The sequence below is a fragment of the Plasmodium brasilianum genome, chromosome 11 (genome assembly GCF_023973825.1).
Source record: "Plasmodium brasilianum strain Bolivian I chromosome 11, whole genome shotgun sequence".
In the NCBI taxonomy this organism is placed as follows: domain Eukaryota; phylum Apicomplexa; class Aconoidasida; order Haemosporida; family Plasmodiidae; genus Plasmodium; species Plasmodium brasilianum.
In genome coordinates, this window is record NC_090124.1 from 340,001 (window position 1) to 358,329 (window position 18,329).

General features: G+C 25.9%; 5 protein-coding genes across 5 annotated transcripts; 3 read left to right on the forward strand and 2 right to left on the reverse strand.

Annotated features, from left to right (window-relative positions):
• Positions 1-433: 433 nt before the first annotated feature.
• MKS88_003542 (SNARE associated Golgi protein) lies at positions 434-2,368 on the forward strand (the record flags this gene model as incomplete). Its single annotated transcript, XM_067216642.1, has 3 exons — positions 434-1,709; positions 1,965-2,021; positions 2,211-2,368. The coding sequence occupies 3 exons, from the start codon at positions 434-436 to the stop codon at positions 2,366-2,368; spliced, it is 1,491 nt and encodes a 496-aa protein (XP_067072356.1).
• A 384-nt stretch (positions 2,369-2,752) lies between these two features.
• On the reverse strand, positions 2,753-5,996 carry MKS88_003543 (DNA topoisomerase 6 subunit B; the record flags this gene model as incomplete). The annotated part of the gene is made up of 8 exons (XM_067216643.1): positions 2,753-3,032; positions 3,506-3,717; positions 3,912-4,016; positions 4,165-4,224; positions 4,393-4,452; positions 4,545-4,613; positions 4,756-4,804; positions 5,035-5,996. The coding sequence occupies 8 exons, from the start codon at positions 5,994-5,996 to the stop codon at positions 2,753-2,755; spliced, it is 1,797 nt and encodes a 598-aa protein (XP_067072357.1).
• An 825-nt stretch (positions 5,997-6,821) lies between these two features.
• On the reverse strand, positions 6,822-8,455 carry MKS88_003544 (glycine cleavage system T protein; the record flags this gene model as incomplete). Its single annotated transcript, XM_067216644.1, has 2 exons — positions 6,822-7,949; positions 8,384-8,455. 2 exons carry the CDS (start codon positions 8,453-8,455, stop codon positions 6,822-6,824), a joined length of 1,200 nt encoding a protein of 399 aa, XP_067072358.1.
• A 1,248-nt stretch (positions 8,456-9,703) lies between these two features.
• On the forward strand, positions 9,704-11,374 carry MKS88_003545 (adenylyltransferase and sulfurtransferase UBA4; the record flags this gene model as incomplete). The annotated part of the gene is made up of 1 exon (XM_067216646.1): positions 9,704-11,374. One exon carries the CDS (start codon positions 9,704-9,706, stop codon positions 11,372-11,374), a length of 1,671 nt encoding a protein of 556 aa, XP_067072359.1.
• Positions 11,375-13,408: 2,034 nt separating this feature from the next.
• Positions 13,409-15,697, forward strand: MKS88_003546 (uncharacterized protein; the record flags this gene model as incomplete). Its single annotated transcript, XM_067216647.1, has 1 exon — positions 13,409-15,697. One exon carries the CDS (start codon positions 13,409-13,411, stop codon positions 15,695-15,697), a length of 2,289 nt encoding a protein of 762 aa, XP_067072360.1.
• Positions 15,698-18,329: the final 2,632 nt, after the last annotated feature.

Sequence of the window (18,329 nt, forward strand, 5' to 3'; positions counted from 1 at the left end):
TGTGTGTTGGTATGTATATATATAAGTGTGTACGCGTACTGTACATGTATTAGTGAATATAGAAAAAATGCGAATGGACAATTCTATTCTTTTATAGAAGTAAAAAGTTATAGGGTCATATTTATAAGTTTGTTGGAAATTGCATTTTTATTGACTTTTCATACATATGCAGAGTAAAAAATAAAATAAAAGAAAAGATAAAAGATAGCAGAAGTTTAGCACAGTTCGGACATTAGTAGAGGGAGAGTGGCATATACACATATATAAATGCACACATATATACATGTGTGTACATACATACGTGCATGCTTACATATATGTGCACATATGTACATGCACGCATAAACCCATATATACATAAACACACATACCCATACCTGTGCATGAACTTCCCCAAACTATAGAAAGGGAAACATTAGACAGAGAATAAGAGATGGAAAACGGAAAAAATATGAATCGAAAAAAGTATGAATACTTAAATAACAACTACTCCACTATTTATAATGAGGAGGATAGAGAGGGGGAGTTATTAAATAAAAATTATGACGCATCAACGAATTATGACTGTGATCATAATTTAATGGATGAAGATAAAAGTAATATACATAATAACCACAACATTAAAGAATATTCAAACATAAATGGTTTTCAGTGCTCTAAAAATAACAGGAAATCAAAAAAAAATATGGAAAAATCAAAATTAATTAATAATAATAATAATTATAATAATAATAATAATAATAATTACAATAATAATATTAATTACAATAATAATAATAATTACAATAATAATAATAATTACAATAATAATATTAATTACAATAATAATAATAATTACAGTAATAATAATTACAATAAAAATAATTACAATAATAATAGTTATAGTAATAATAATAATTATAATAATAATAATTATAATAGTAATAATTATAATAGTAATAATTATAAAAATAATAATTATAAAAATAATAATAATGATAACGAAAACGCTTTATATCAGATGAATAATAATATGTATGACAAAATAAAATATAATAATAATGATGAAGACGAATGTTCAGAGACTCATTACCATTTTGAAAATAATAAATATAGCCATCATAAAGATTTAGAAAATAATCGTATTCTCATTGAACATGATGAAATTATATCAAATAGAAGAAATAATTTGAGAACAAATATGCAAATAGTAGTAAAAGCTTTAATAATAATAGGTATTTTTTTACTGCTTGTATTTCTTATTACAAAATTTAAAAAGTTTATTACGATAATAAATAGTGTTATCCAGTGGGTAGGTGAACAAGGATCATGGAGTATTCTTTTATTTATTTTGTTGTTTACTTTTACATCACCTTTATTTATGTCTGTTGAAATTATGTGTGTAGGTGCAGGATTAATATTTTCTGGAGTATATGGTAAAATTATGGGTATACTTGTAGCCGTTTTCTCAGTTTCTGTAGGATATGTGTTAGGAATGTCTTTATGTTTTTGCATATCAAGATATTTAATTCATGATTATATATATAAAAAATTAATGGTATACCCTATATATCTAGCATTTAATCAATCCATTAATTCGAATGGTTTATCGTTTGTTCTTTTAATTCGTCTTTCACCTATTTTACCAGCAACTGTTGTTAGTTATATTTTGGGAGTAACCTCCATCAGATATAAAGATTTTGCGTTAGGCTCTGTTTCAGCCTTGCCAAGTAAGACAGAAATGAACGAAAGACAAAATTGAAGTGGAAAAATGAGCTTAAAGTTAGAAAAATGAACGAAATAATAGTAATAATGGTAGTCCTAATAAGAGCAGTAGTTATAGCAGTTATGATAGTAATTGCAACTGCCATAGCAGTGAGAATCGTTTTGCACCAGTTTTTTGCATATCTACTTTTTTGTTTTTCTAAGTTAATTTCTTTTTTTGTTTACATTCCTTTTTTTGTCGCTCTCACCCATCTCAACAGGCATAAGTATATTTGTATATATTGGAGTATTACTTCAGGACATTTCTAACATATCAGGTAAAACTGTTTTATTTTTTTATTTTTTCTCATCATATTGTTATTGTTTCGTTTATTTGTCATATAAATGAGTTTTCATATCATCATTGTATTCACGTTCACATATGGAACAAAATTTTACCTTTAACCTTTTGCGTTTACTATGTATCATCGCTTAATATACACACTTTGTCACTTACCTTTTTAAAGAACTAGATAATCACTGGAGCAATCTAATCATTCTTTTTGTCGGTTTCATCCTTGGTGTTATTGCCATTGCATACATATCAGTTGTTACCAAGAGAAGATTAAACAGTTTGAATATTATGAACTCATCATTATCAGAAACAAATATGGATATTGAGTAAACATGTATATGAAATAAAAAAGAGTTGTATTGTAATAAGCGATGGTACATAATTGAAGAACTGGTTAATTATGCGTAGGATGAATCTTGTGGAATACATGTTTATAATGCTTGCGTCAGCACACATACTCATACAACATAGAAGTACCCATACAAATGTCCATACGCATATATGTACAGATGTATATACACATGTATATATAACAGAAGATGAAGATGAAGAAGAATAAAAATAAAAAAAAAGTGCAATTATATAGGCATATTTTGTAACCCAAATTTTTATTTTCATATAATACATTTTGATTGTTTTTTTGTTTTTATTTTTGCTTCTTCCTTTTTTTTTTAATTTTTTGTAAACAGGAACTTATTTATTATTTTTCATTATCTATTCATTATATCCATTGCTATCGCCATAATTATTATTATCGCTTTCATCATCATTTCCATCATCATTTCCATCATCATTTCCATCATCATTTCCATCATCATTTCCATCATCATCTCCATCATCATCTCCATCATCATTTCCATATCCGTCGTCATTGTCATCTGCATCATTTTCCTCCTGAGCGTTTTGTTCACATGCTGATTTATTTGATCTTACCGATGAAGCACTTTCCATATTAACAAGATCATTTTCTCGTTCATTAGACAAGATCTTTTCCCTGTAAAATTTATGCGTTCGTGAGTAAATATACATAATTCACGTGTATATATACGTATGCATATGATCATACATAAAAACATGACTACGACCACAACATCAATCATAACCACATTCACAACTTCACACATGTATGTATATATGTATTCATGTTCGAGTGTATATAAAGGTTTGCATTTTTATTCTATATATTCAATATTTGATGTATTTCATTTGAACCAAATCATGTTAAATGCATTTTAAGCTATTTTTCATTCATACATTTAGCAGTTTTACTTTAATATTTTGTTTAAATTTTAACCAAACCTTAAAATTTTGTTAAAAAAGTTTAACAAAAATTTTAGCAGTTTTGTCATTTAAGGGGGGAAATATGTTATCTCCATTCATACATGCATAAATGTATGGATATGTATATATGTGTATGTATGTATGTATGTACAGATAAATTATGCATCTATATATGCACGTATTTACTTGATATGGTGGTAGAACCTCTCGAATAGGCCATCCTCATTTATACTATTAGAGCTCCTGGTTTTTTCCTTTTCAGATATATCCGGATTTTCTTTTTTCTTCTCATTCAGTAGGAAAAATATTTTATTTTTAAACTCCTCTCTTCCTTTTAGAATTATTTTACTTAATGATGAAGCTAGCTGAACACCATATATGTCTAAAGCCTGTCTTAGCTAATTGGTGAAAAAGGTGGGTAAAAATAAGAAAAAAAAAAAAAAGAATAAAAATATATATTGTGCTTTTAACTGCTGTATCGTTCATATAATGCCTTGCACTGCTGTGTCAAATACATTAATACATATAAACAAATATATATACACGTGTACATAAAGATACGCACATGTATACTTGCCCTCATGGTTGTTACCTGATAATCTGAAAGACTCTCAAATTCCTGTGGTAGTTCCGTTTTTACACTATTAAACAAATTCAGTGTGCATTTTTTTAGTAAATTAGATAGGTACTCTCCTTCCTTGAAAAAATTAAGAAAAAGAAAATTGTGAAAAAGGATAAAACAGATAATATAAACTAAATTGACAATATAGACAAAAGAAAAAAAAACAAATTCCTTTATATGATATTAGTCAGTTTGTTAACAAAAAAAAAAAAAAAAAGAGTACTTTTATGCAGGATTTGTTTAAGTTAGCAAAGGAAATATCGCTTCCCCTAACGTCTATCCCCTACAGATAAACAAATATAAATGTGTAGTATTATGTAGAAATATTTTCACTATCTTTGAGTAGGACCATACATGGCAAAAATGCATAAAAAAGAGACATCTATATATATACACATAAACACACATATATATATGCATGTACCTATGCAGTGCTATTGTGCGAACTCACCAAAATGATTGTGTTCCATGTAGATTTCTCCGATCTCTTCACATAAAATGCGTGCGCTATCTTCAAAATAGAGAATATGACCAAAGGAATAAAACAAAATTTCAGTAATAGATAAAAAAAAAAAAAAAAAAAGAGGATGCATAATATAATACATGTTTTAAATCTTCAAGACATTCCAAGTTAGATAATTCGTATGGACACAATTCATTTAGGTTTTCAATCTGCACAAGAAAATAGTCATATTATGTTTATGTAAGTTTTACGATTACATTAAATATACACGTGCTACATAAACACATATATATAAGGCAAACATTCATTCGTGAGAACTTGATATATGGAAAAAAAAAAAAAAAATATCACATTGAAGAGCTCCATCCCAAACTGAGGTCCATAGAGTTTTAAAAAATTTCTGCCGTCATGAGGAAAAGTAAAATAAATACACAAAAAAGCGAAAGTGTGTGTACATGTACACATACGAAAGGATATATATATATATATATATATATATATAAATGTATATGCATATACGTATATACACATATAAGTGCAAACGAGTGAAGTACGAAACTATGGGCAGCTGTTAGAGAGCCACATGGACTCCTGACAACAGTAGTCTACCCCTTCCTCCTACTTTCCTACTTGCAATCATTTGTTATAGAACAATCAGCCGCATTATTGCCAAAGAGAGGCATAGAATTAACGTAGCGAATTAAAAAAATAAAACCTGTATTACTATTTGGTATGTTTGTAAAGACATTATCTGATTTGCCTACATTAATATAAACATTTATGCTCAAATTATAAGAACTTAGGTGTGTTTTTCGGAATATTATACCTTCACAATGCCCTATCAACGAGTTTAACAACAAATTTTTATCATCATTAGAGAAATATTCGCACGCATATATAAATTCTTTATCATTGTCGTAACAGCACTTGACAATTATATCTCTCTTCCATAAAAGAGTTAAATTTATATAAATAGGTATTCTTTTATCATATATATATTTACTATCAATTTTCAATATAACTGATATTTCTATTGACCATTTCCATTCTTCATCAACATATTCCTTAAAATTTTGAACAAAAGTATGATTTAAATCTTTATCAATTACTAACATGAAATCCCATATTTTATTTTTTATCACTTTTGCTTTTATGTGTAAAAAACCATAAGCTGTTTTGAACGAATACAAAAGAATAGTTTTCAACCCAATACCAAATTTACCGCTAGTTTTACATTTATCCTTTGATGTTAAAAACATTTCCGAAAATTTTTCTAAGTCTTTTATTTCTGTCCCCTCACCATTATCTCTACATGTGATTTCGTAAAAAGATAAATTCTTGTTATATTCCCTTATTAATATTTCGACTTTTTTGTCAACCTTTTTTTCGACCTCTTGTACTACTCTTTTTTCTCCTTTTTTGTCTTCTTTATTTTCATGTACCTTACTACTACACAGCGCATCAATGGAGTTATCAAATAACTCCTTAACAGTCATAAACAGAGCGTTTTCTTCATAAAAACCGGTAACAGATAAGTTTTTGAAAAAAAAGGAATAAGTGGATTTACTGTTTTCAATCAATTTATTATCCATGTGTTGACCCACACACTCGTTTGTTAAATATTATGATGCAAACGGAAACTGCAATAAGTTTAAAAAAAAATTAGAGCAAATTTCCTCAAATTGGGTAAATGTTACACACTGCTAGCTTTTTTATTTTTTATTTTTTTATTTTATCACTATTGTCACAAAAAAATTTTGCCTTTCTAGCCAATTTTCATTTTTTGCAAAAAATTGTCCACTTTTGGTCATTAAAAAAAAAAAAAAAAAAAAAAAAAAATTACCAAAATTTCAAAGGCACACAGTCAACAGTGTAATAAAAGTAACGTAGTTTAAAATGCTCGTGTGGTAAATGCCACAAAATAATTTATGCAGAGCCGTAAGGGCGCACATGCACCTATACATACGTACATAGTACACATATATAGCACACATATACAGCATATATATATATTAAATATATATACATATAGTATATATATTGTGTGTGCGTATGTACGAAACAACGGCGTGTGCAAAACTTTGCTAATTATTTTTATTCGTATACAAATGAAAATTGGCAAATGATGGGACACAAATTGGTGAAACATAAGTATGTATTTTAGTACGTACCTAGTTCTATGCAGCAATGGAATAAAAAAAAAAAAAAAAGAAAACAGTAATATTAGCATTAAAAAAAAATTTGCCGCTATTTTCTTTCATGTGTATATCCACATATTCGCTAGTATACTGATAACACTTATGTACACTGTTTGAGCGTGCTTAACATAATACACAACTACATTTTCCAGTTGACCTGAACAAAATGAGGAATTTTTAAAAATTTTCTTTGCATACATTTTTACACTAAATCATTTTTCATATTTTATATATGGATAAAGGAACAAAAGGCATTTTCGTAATTTGGGCAATTTCCAACTTATTTAAGCATTCTACTTTTATATTATTATTAACATTCGATTGATCTGTCTTTACATAGCCCATAGCTATAGGTTTTTGTAGCAAAGGGGAAAAAACACTGCTCGTGATAAAACCAATTTCTTCATCTACTTTTTCATTCGAATAAATTTTTGAATTTTCTTTCGGTACAATTGTAGAAGTATTTATAACTAATCCAACTCTTTTTATTTTAGTACCGTTTTTTATTTGATTCATTATAATATGAGCTCCATTAAAATTTAGTTCTTTTAATCTTCTCTGTCCTAAAACCCATTTATAATTCGATTCAATAGGAGTAAAATTTTCATTAATATCTTTTCCATAAACACAAAAACCACTTTCTAATCTTAACGTATTTTGAACTGCTAAACCTCCTGGTTTTACTAATGGATTAGTTAACATATATTCATACAACTCTGTAATATGTTTATTAGGTATTAATATATCAAAGCCATCTTCCCCTGTACATGTATATCTATTTAATAAGCAATTTTCTGCTTTATTTAATTTATATATATTACTGGACATAAAACTACAATCTTCTAAATTTATGTCATCATTTACCATCTCCTTTAATATGTTAACAGATTTAGATCCTTGTATACAAATGGAACTATGAGAGGTATACTCTTCAATTTTTACATCTAACTGTGTATTCTCTAAAAGTTTCTCATTTAGATATGTATAAACTTTATCCTTACATTGTATATTCAAATATAATAACAAATGATTTTCTATTAATATTATTATTATATCATCTATAATTCCACCCTTTTCATTTAATAATAAACTCATTCTACATTCATTTTCCCATAAGCCCTTAATATCACTACCTACATATTTTTCTATGAAATTTATCTTGTCCACCCCACTTATTTTTAAAATAGGCCTGTATGTGTAATCAAATAAGGAACAGTTAGACCTAGTATGTAAATGGGATGTTATTAATGTGTCGTCTTTGTATTCATCTGGAACGTAATAGCCATTATATATCTTAAAAATAGCATTGTTCTTTTTGTGGACGTCATATAATATAGTTTTCAATACCTGTTCCTTCAAAAATGGAAAAAAAAAAAAAAAAATTAACTTATAGTGCTGCGTTCCTAATAACTACAAGTGGTTACCATTATGCAGGCGTTCTTGTATATACAACGCAGGGAAAAAGTTATCAGTGTGGGACGTAGTATACATCGTATTATATACAGTACAATGCACTATACATATGTATATACACCACACATTAAACTACATACGAAAGGCTGCCGCATAATTATTACACCATAGCAGACTTATCATTTTTGCAACTCTCATTTTGTTTAGCATTATATTATTTAACATTATTATGTTTTCCTTCATTTTTTTTTGCTTCATTTTTTTTTTGCTTCATTTTTTTTTACTTCATTTTGTTTTTCGACTATTTTTAATTAAAATATATATTATTAGTCTCTCTTTCAATTATTCGTTTGCTCTCTATATCTTACCTTTCTTTTGTTAACTGAGGAAAAATGCCTAAGTAGGTATACTCTCTTGTTATACTTAAGTATGTTCTTCATTTTTCTCCTTTTTTCTCGTTCTTCTCATTTTTATCAATTTTCTCATTTATTTGAATTTTCTCATTTATTTGAATTTTCTCATTTATTTTAATTTTCTCACTTATTTTAATTTTCTCACTTATTTGAATTTTCTCACTTATTTGAATTTTCTCACTTATTTGAATTTTCTCACTTATTTTAATTTTCTTATTTATTTGAATTTTCTCACTTATTTTAATTTTCTAATTTATATTATTTTTCTAATTTATTTTAATTTTCTAATTTATTTTATTTTTCTAATTTATTTCAATTTTCTAATTTATTTTAATTTTCTCAATATTCTCATTTTTCTCACCCCATTTTTTTTTTTTTTTTCTTTGAATTAAAAACGGCTTTTATGCCAATTTGAATTACGTAGAATTGTATATACACATGGATACTTATATTTATCTATATCTATATTTATATATTTAAGTACTAACGAAGTTCTTATAAATCGTGTATGTATTTGAACAGTCGTCTCCAATTGTTACGAGCTTTACACTATATGTGACATGTCATACAATGTTAAAGCGCTTGTATGTACCTTCATTTTTTGAAGTTGAAATAAAATAAGAACGTTATTTTGTTTCATTTTACTTTTATTTTATTTTATACATTTATTTTATTTATGTCATTTATATTTTTTCTTATATTATACACGGTGCTACCAAAATTTTATGTTAGTTTTTTGAAAGGACGTATCACCTTTTTTTTTTTTTTTTTTTTCCTTTTTTTAGACTGTGAACAATAATATTATCAATTTTTTAACCAACAGTTTTTAAGAAAATGTTTCATTATTAATTCTTCGAGTGTATTTTGTCATTTGCTTGTTTTATACCTCAAATGAAGGCTTCCCCCAAGAGGACGTCACTGCATATTCTACCATATTTTATTACTTTTCAATGCTTTTACGTAAACGTGTACATATAATTTTGAAACATCCTCGAAGACTCATTTGTTTTCCGCGTGATGCGTATGTGTATGTATGCATAAAAATTCATATGCATGATCATGATTTTAAATTTGCATCAATATCCATCTATTATTAATATATACATATATAAATATATATATACATATATAAATATATATATAAATATGTGTGTGTGGGTATTTACACCATAGTTATTCCATTGACTGTGTTTATTTTTTCGTCCGAACGCCCCCGAACTCCCTAAAGCATAGTGTGCCAACCAGCAAGATATTAAGAAATTTTTACGACTCATAATGATGCACCTTGTAAAGTACGATTACGTTAAGTATGCAATATGCTTTATACTCGGCTATTACGTAAGAGGAATAATAAAATTCGTAAAAAGGAAGAAAAAAAATATATTTATAAATGTTAAAGTTGTATTATATAGTAAGATAAGGTCACTTTTTTGTTCATACCTTATTTCATCTTACGAAAAGAATTTAGTAAAAATTGAAAAAGATTTATTTTATAAAAATTATGATAGAGAAACTATTGAGAAACATGGAAAATATATAAACATTTATGATATGCCATCAGATGCATTTGAGAAAATAAGTCAAACTAAAATTTTAATTATTGGTATAGGTGGGTTAGGGTCCCCATTGTGCTTATATTTAAGTAAATTTACTTTTAAAGAAATAGGTTTAGTAGATGGTGATAAAGTAGAAGAGTCTAATTTACATAGACAAATAATACATAAAAAAAAAAATGTGGGTTTAAATAAAACCATTTCTGCAAAATTAACTGTAGAAGATATAGATAGAGATAGTAATAATATAAAATGTTACCCTTTTTATTTTGATAAAATAAAGGGTTTAGATCTTATTAAAAAATATGATATCATAATAGATTGTACTGATAATATAAGCACAAGATTTTTAATTAATGATATATGTGTTTTGTATAAAAAAAAATTAATTTTTGGAAGTGCTTTGGGTTTATATGGACAATTGAATGTTTTCAATATGAGTGAAAATTCTTCTAACTGTTATAGATGTATAAAAAATTTTAATAATCACACTGAAGGTAATGATTGTGATGAGAATGGAATACTTTCTACAGTAACAGGGGTGATAGGACTACTACAAGCTAATGAAGTTATTAAGTTATCAACAGGTTTACATAAAGAAACATTAAAAAATTTTTTAACATACAATAGTTTTTCAAATGTAAAACCATTTGAAACATTAAATATTAATAAAAAGAATAAAAACTGTATTTGTTCAAGTCATAATTTTAAAGAGTTATATAATTTTATTTTGAATAATAATTATCCTAATAATAATGATACGGAATGCAAGAAAATTAACACATCGTCGTACAAATATGATATAGATGTTTTTAATTTTCTAGATATTTTAAATAAAAATTTCAGTTTTTTTGAATTCCCCATTGATCACTTATGTATTTTAGATGTACGAAAATATAACAACACAAATGTGTACGGGCTAAGGAATTCCATAAAATGGAGCTATTGCGACATCATGGAATCGATCAGTTATTATGCCGGTGGTTCTAATGCGGATAACAGGGGTAATGACCCTAATGCTTTAAACAGTGGAAATACTGCAATCACTACCAACAATATGAATAAGTTAGTTAAAATAATTCTGGATAAGCTAGAAATATCGCTCTTAAAGGGAAATATAGTAATTATTGTCATATGCAGAAGGGGTATTGATTCCTTAAAAATAACCAAGTATTTCAATAAATTTTTCTTAGGCGAAAAAAATAATTCATTTAGTTGTGCGGATAAAGCAACACCCGTATTCTCTTCATTTGATAATAAGTTAAAATATTTCAATGAAGAGGAAAAAATTGGTACATATAATTTCCCAAACAAAAATATTTTTACCTACAATATGAAGGGAGGTTATATAGAACTTCAGAAAAAAATATTTAAAAATTTGCCTTTTTTATGAAAACATAATATAATAATAATTAAAAAAAAGGGTACTACACGTGCATATTTATTTGCACATACATGTGTTATTAGCAGCTACATGCTAAAAATATGTACGTACATTTACTTATACATTTGTACATGGGAACTTTAGTACATAATTATATATAAACAAATATGTATACAAGGATACACACAGTTTTCGATGTGATCGCCTTCATCATAATTAAATTCGTATATTTGCTTCCTACATAATCGTATATTTGCTTATTACATAATCGTATATTTGCTTCTTAAATAATCGTTTATTTGCTTCCTACATAATCGTATATTTGCTTATTACATAATCGTATATTTGCTTCTTAAATAATCGTTTATTTGCTTATTACATAATCGTTTATTTGCTTCTTAAATAATCGTTTATTTGCTTCTTAAATAATCGTTTATTTGCTTCTTAAATAATCGTTTATTTGCTTCTTAAATAATCGTATATTTGCTTCTTAAATAATCGTTTATTTGCTTCTTAAATAATCGTTTATTTGCTTCTTAAATAATCGTTTGTTTGCTTCTTAAATAATCGTTTATTTGCTTTTTACATAATCGTTTGTTTGCTTCTTAAATAATCGTTTATTTGCTTTTTACATAATCGTTTATTTGCTTCTTACATTTTTGAAAGGTACAATATAATGCTCAGCAAATTTTTTTAAAGTTGATTCATTTGATAATATTAAGCCACAAAAGAATTGCACCTTTATTTAAGCTATTGTACTTCGTTTAAATACCACATATGCAGCACATATATACATATATAAGGTATGCACATATATATATATATATAAATTTTTGTAATAAACGAGAACACCTAATCGTACAACTTAGCTCCACCTAAAATTAATATTTTTCTAACCATCACTTTTGTTCAATTAACACATTTTGTAGAAATAAGAAACAATTTTTAACTTCGGTAACCTACTAATTTCTTTAAATAAAATAATAGGAGGTAGGAAGTTCACTTAATTTTCTCGTTTTTAAAGATCCGCTATTATCTTTTTATTTAATTTATTCTTAATTTAATTATTTTTAATTTAATTTATTTTTTAATTTTTGTTATTAAATTTTATTTTTGTTAAATATATTATTTAAAAAAAAAAAAAATTAAAAAATATGTACTTTTTTATATGTTTTTCCAGAAAATAATATTTTAACAGAATATTACGTTAAGAATTTTTTATGTATTTTTTGTATTGTAACTTCTTATATATTCATTTCCTTTTAACATACGAATTTTATACTTCTATACGCCTATGATATTATGAAAGTAAGAAAGGGATAACAATCATTATTTTTTATAATTAAATTTATTTAATCTAGGACTGTCAATGATTTATTTTTTTTTTTTTACGTTTTAAATTATACACAGAAGAATTTACCTGTATATTATATTTATGTGATGTATTATTTTTTTGATATATATATATATATATATATATATATTTATGCAATACATATAATATACATTTATGATACATTTATGCCATATATATATATTTGATAGTTATATATATGATACAATTAAAATATACATATAAATATATATGCGTATATATACAGAAAAAGGGATATAAAAGGAAATATTTAAGTACAAAAAAACATATAAAGAAAAGAGCTTACGTGTTCAGGCAAAAAGTAAAAAACCGTTATATGGGAAGAACGATTATAAGTCCGGATGAATAAAACAATGCTGTAGCAGTATGAAAAAAAAATAAAATAAAAGGGACATAAATGAAATTATACAAAAATGTAGAAAAAGTGAATAATTTTCATTTTTGGTACATGTTTTTTTTTTTTTTTTTTTCGCACAAAAAAAAAGTTTATTCCTGTGTATGTATGCAAATATATATATATATATGTATAAATACACGAATTTAATATAGATATATATGTACATATGTTTATAATATATGTGTGTACATATTTAACATGTATGTATGTGAGCATACACTGTTTCCCAACCATATCAAGAAGTTTTTCGCTTTAACAATTAACAAAAGAAATGAATATTAAGGAGTTACTTTACAATGAAATTATTATAATAAAAATAACCGAATTTTTAACCATCTTGGAGGTTCAAAATTTAATTATATCATTGGGAATTAAAGTGAAAAGGGATATATATTTTATGAGAGAGTGCCTATCCTTATTGAGTATAAGAAAAGATGGAAAGCAAACAGTGAGCAAGTCAATCGAAAATAATGAAACATGTGATAATAACACAAATGGTAGTAACACGTATAATAACAACACGTATAATAACAACACGTATAATAACAACACGTATAATAACAACACGTATAATAACAACACGTATAATAACAACACGTATAATAACAGCACGTATAATAACAACACGTATAATAACAACACGTATAATAACAACACATATGATAATAACACGTATAATAACAACACATATGATAATAACACACATGTTAACCTTAGCGAGAACTTTGATTTTGCAGACCCGGTGAACGAAGCAGCGAATATAATTACGTTTGATGAGTTGAATAATAACAGTGAATATTCACTTGGAAACTCTAGTGACATCAATTTCCATTATAGTGTGCACGAAAATAATGATAATTATGAGGACGAGAAAACATATGAAGGTTTAACTAACAGTGAAAAAGATTTGACACATTGTCGAAAGGATGGAAACAAATGTGGGGATAAAAATTATTATGAAAGAGACACACATTTATTTATGCCTCCTAGTACAAGTATTATTGACCCATTTGGAATTGATAAAGAAAAATTCTTAGACTACTATGAAATAAGACAGTGTTTATATTGTAATAATAACGAAAAAGAAGAAGAAGGAAGTAAAAAAATGTTCATGAATTATTGGTTATTCTTACACTTACGTAAAGAGGTAGTTGATATAAAAAAAGAAATTGCAGAAGGTTTTTCAAAAATTACAGTAGATCATCCTGTTTATAGAAATAATGAAATAAATATAGATATTTTTCTTCTTTATAAATTTGAAGGAAAATATTATTACATATTTGATATGCCTTGGATGTCTATATATTATCAGTTATGTTTAAATGCAATTTGTTTATATTGTAGTGCTAAAGTTGATAACAATTCTGCTTGCATTTTTGCGGAGAAATTTAGTTTATACATATCTAACATGTGGCTCTTAAGTTACTTGAAAGAACTTAATGAATCGAAAGAAAAAAATTCTGATACGAAAAATAGGCATTCATTGGAAGAAAAAATAGACACACAGCAACCTGAGAAAGATGTCCGAACAAATGACAAAGAACAAATCGGTTTTACAGTGACAAATGGACACAGCAGTGGCGATAAGAACAACAACGTTAATAGTAATAGTAATAGTGATGATAACAACAATAACAGTAATGGTAACAGTAATGCCCACGACAATGGTCATAACAGCAAATCCTTCTTCGATACTGAATTTGGCAATGCCGATAGTGATAGTGATTGCGGGGCTGACATCAATGGCAGTGATTATGGTTCTGATTATCGTGATAACGATGATAGTTATTATGATAATAGTAACAATAACAATAAAAAGAATTTATATTATAATAACGACAGACAAAGGGAATTTGTGGTCATAAGAAAAATACATGTGTTTTGTGAGAGTTGTACAAAATTATTAGAGTACAGATCGAACGTGGACTCCTTACTTGAAACCATAAAAAAAGATTATGAGTTGTTAAAAAAAATTAAATTAACTAGTAAGACATTTAAGATACCAAAAGATTTATTTTGTTTGTGTAATTATTTTTTTTTTAAAGATAAATACATTGTTTTTTTTAAAAAAATTAGTACCAATTTGCAAGCGTTCAGGAAAATGCTACGGGAAAAATTAATTAATAACTTTATTTTTTCCTTTACTCTTAACTTTTACAAATTTGTAATTCGTTACTTGTTATTATGCGATGACAGAAAATTATATAAGCAGGAAAATATCTTTCTATTTGGCTTTTATGTAAAATATGAAAATTTACTCAAAATGTTCAATAGTCCACGAATTACTCTTATGTATTTTTCTTTTAATGTTATATCTAAGAAAATTCAAAAATTACAACTCTGTTATAGGAACAAGCAGTTTTTAAGGGTATCCAGATCTTTGCATTATGATGTTGTAGCAATTATTGAAAAACTTAAAAACATTCATAGAAAAAGTGTTTACAAACATTTTTCCATGTATATGTATGATAATATGAATAGTAATATATTGTCTAAAACAAGTTATGAGGATATATACAATTACTTCTTTAAGCACGTTCAGAGTTTTAAATTTTCTTAATATTTTTTTTTTTTTTTTTACCCAATTGCTTCAGCTTTTTGACTTTTATGCTAATCGCGTGGTATTTTTAGTCATTTGACGCGTTCAGCAATTTTATTGCATTTTTAATAGTTTTTTATTATATTTTGAATAATTTTTTTTACTGCATTTTTAATAATTTTTTATTGCATTTTTAACAATTTTTTGATGGTATTTTTAAAACTTTGTTATGGGATTCTCAAAAAATGTTCATGACATTTTTAGCAATTTTTTGTTATTTTTTAACTCTATTTTTTTTTTTCCCCTCCTATGCACTTTTTATTTTTTTGTCCGAATTTTGTGTTATTTACTCTTATCATTTTTAATTACCGTTATTCAATTGTAATGGATACAATTTATATATATTATATATTTATATATATACATATATATATATATATAACGAGATTCCCCTACTTACGTTCTGCGATATATTCCATGTATCTTCATTGCACCCCTTTTACAACATTTTCCTGTGTAACATTCTGTTCAAAATGATTTTTTAATATAATTTTTTTACGGTTTTTAATATTCTCTCTTGTGAAAAAAAGTATTTTCCTTTTTCTTCATTCCATTTTGCTACATTTAAAAGCGTTCCTACAATGTTTATTCATTTTAGCAAAAAAATCGCTATACAGATATTTGTTTTAAAATGAAAAAAAAATAATAATAAAGTAAAAAATAAAAAATAAAATATAAAATATAAAAGTTAAAAGTTAAAAGTTAAATTTTTACTTGTGTTAAAGTATTAAGAAGTTATTTAAAATAAAAATTATAAAAGAATAGTCATCCAAAAAAAAAAAAAAAACGATGTGCAAAATGTGCCCCAAAGCAATAATACTTCATTTTTTTCCCATTTTTTCGGTGAAAAAAATGATTATAGTTAAAACGACATAAAACAATGATTAAATGAAAAAAATAGCTAAGATCATAAATAATAAATAAAAGTATGCAACAAAAAAGAAAGTAGAATTGTTAATAAAATATTGTGTAAAATAAAAAGTAAAAATATAGCTACTCCCCCCGTATTTTCACTTCCACGTTTTAATTGTTGCTGATGTATATAATGATAGTATAGTGCTGATTTCTTCGTATATTTCTTAAGCCTTTAAATACCTAGCTCATACAAGTGTCATTCGTGCTTAATTATTCTTCGTCCTCCTTATCACCCTCTACTTTTCTTTTTTTTCTCCTTCTTTGTCACTTCTTAACTTTTCTGTTCCTTCCTCCGTTATCCTTCCATTATTAAAAACAAAAAAGGATATCACGATAACTTATTATTTTCTGGTATATCAAATAATTCTCCGTGAAAGCATATCAAATAACAAGATACAAGAAAACCCGAAACTCTCAGTATGATTTTCCACTTATCTGGAATTATGTCCTTCGGTTTTTCTCTGAACATGCCAGGGTAAAACATTTTATTATATGGGGCTTTATTATTATACAGAAAATATGCGGTATATATAAAAGTGCTGGGATTTTTCAAGGATAGAGTGAAATAAAAAATTCTTAACAAATTAACTTCAAAAAATAAAAATATTCAAAATGGGGACACAAGCAACAGCATAAAATTTGTAGGAAAAATTAAAAAAAAAAAAGAAAAAATGAAAAAAACGAAAATGGTTAAATATAAAAAAATAACATAGCAGCAAAAATTATAATTGAAAAAATATGTAGCTTTTTATTGTGCAAGTTACTATCAATAGAAGCTAAAATGTTCAAGCACTTTATGCGTATGTTCACATGTACATATGTATAAATATAAATAAATAAATATATATATGTATGTGTACGGAGTTAAAACGAAAACACTTGAGGTGGGAGCGTTTTTTTCGAACTTGGCAAAATTTTTTAGGAATTTTTTTTTTTTTTATGTGCTTAAAGCGACCCTATTATTAAATAAGATGTAGCTTTTTAAAATTATTTAAATTCGTATAAAAGGTTGTTTAATATTAACTTCATTTATTAATAGCGTTTCATTTTTTTTTTTTTTTTTTTATTTTTGTTATTCCTAATCTTTTTCCGACAACTATAAAAAATTACTAAATAAGAAAAAAAAAAAAGTCATAAGAAACTAAGAAAAAGCAATATTTTTTTAGCCTTGCTGTTACTTCTTTCATTAATAAATAATGTATTCATTAAATTAGTGTTGAGTTATATGTGCGCATTGCATTTAAATTGTGAATGTTATATGGTATAAAAAACTGTGTTTCCGTTTTTTAATATGGAATATTCAAGCATCATTCGAGATAAGCCTTGATATTTAACTGCACATATGTATGTATGATTATATATATGCTTCTGAACATATGTACAAATGTTGTAATATATGTATATATGTAATGAATATATGTACATATGTAGGAATATATGTATATATGTAATGAATATATGTACATATGTAGGAATATATGTATATATGTAATGAATATATGTATGTATGTACGAATATTTGTATATATGTACGAATATATGTATATATGTAAATGTCCATATATATATATATATATTTGTATATATATTTACGTGCATATATACATGCCTACACATACATAGATTCATGAGGGCGAACTACGACTACTGACTCGTTTCGCTATTCGTAACTGTGTAC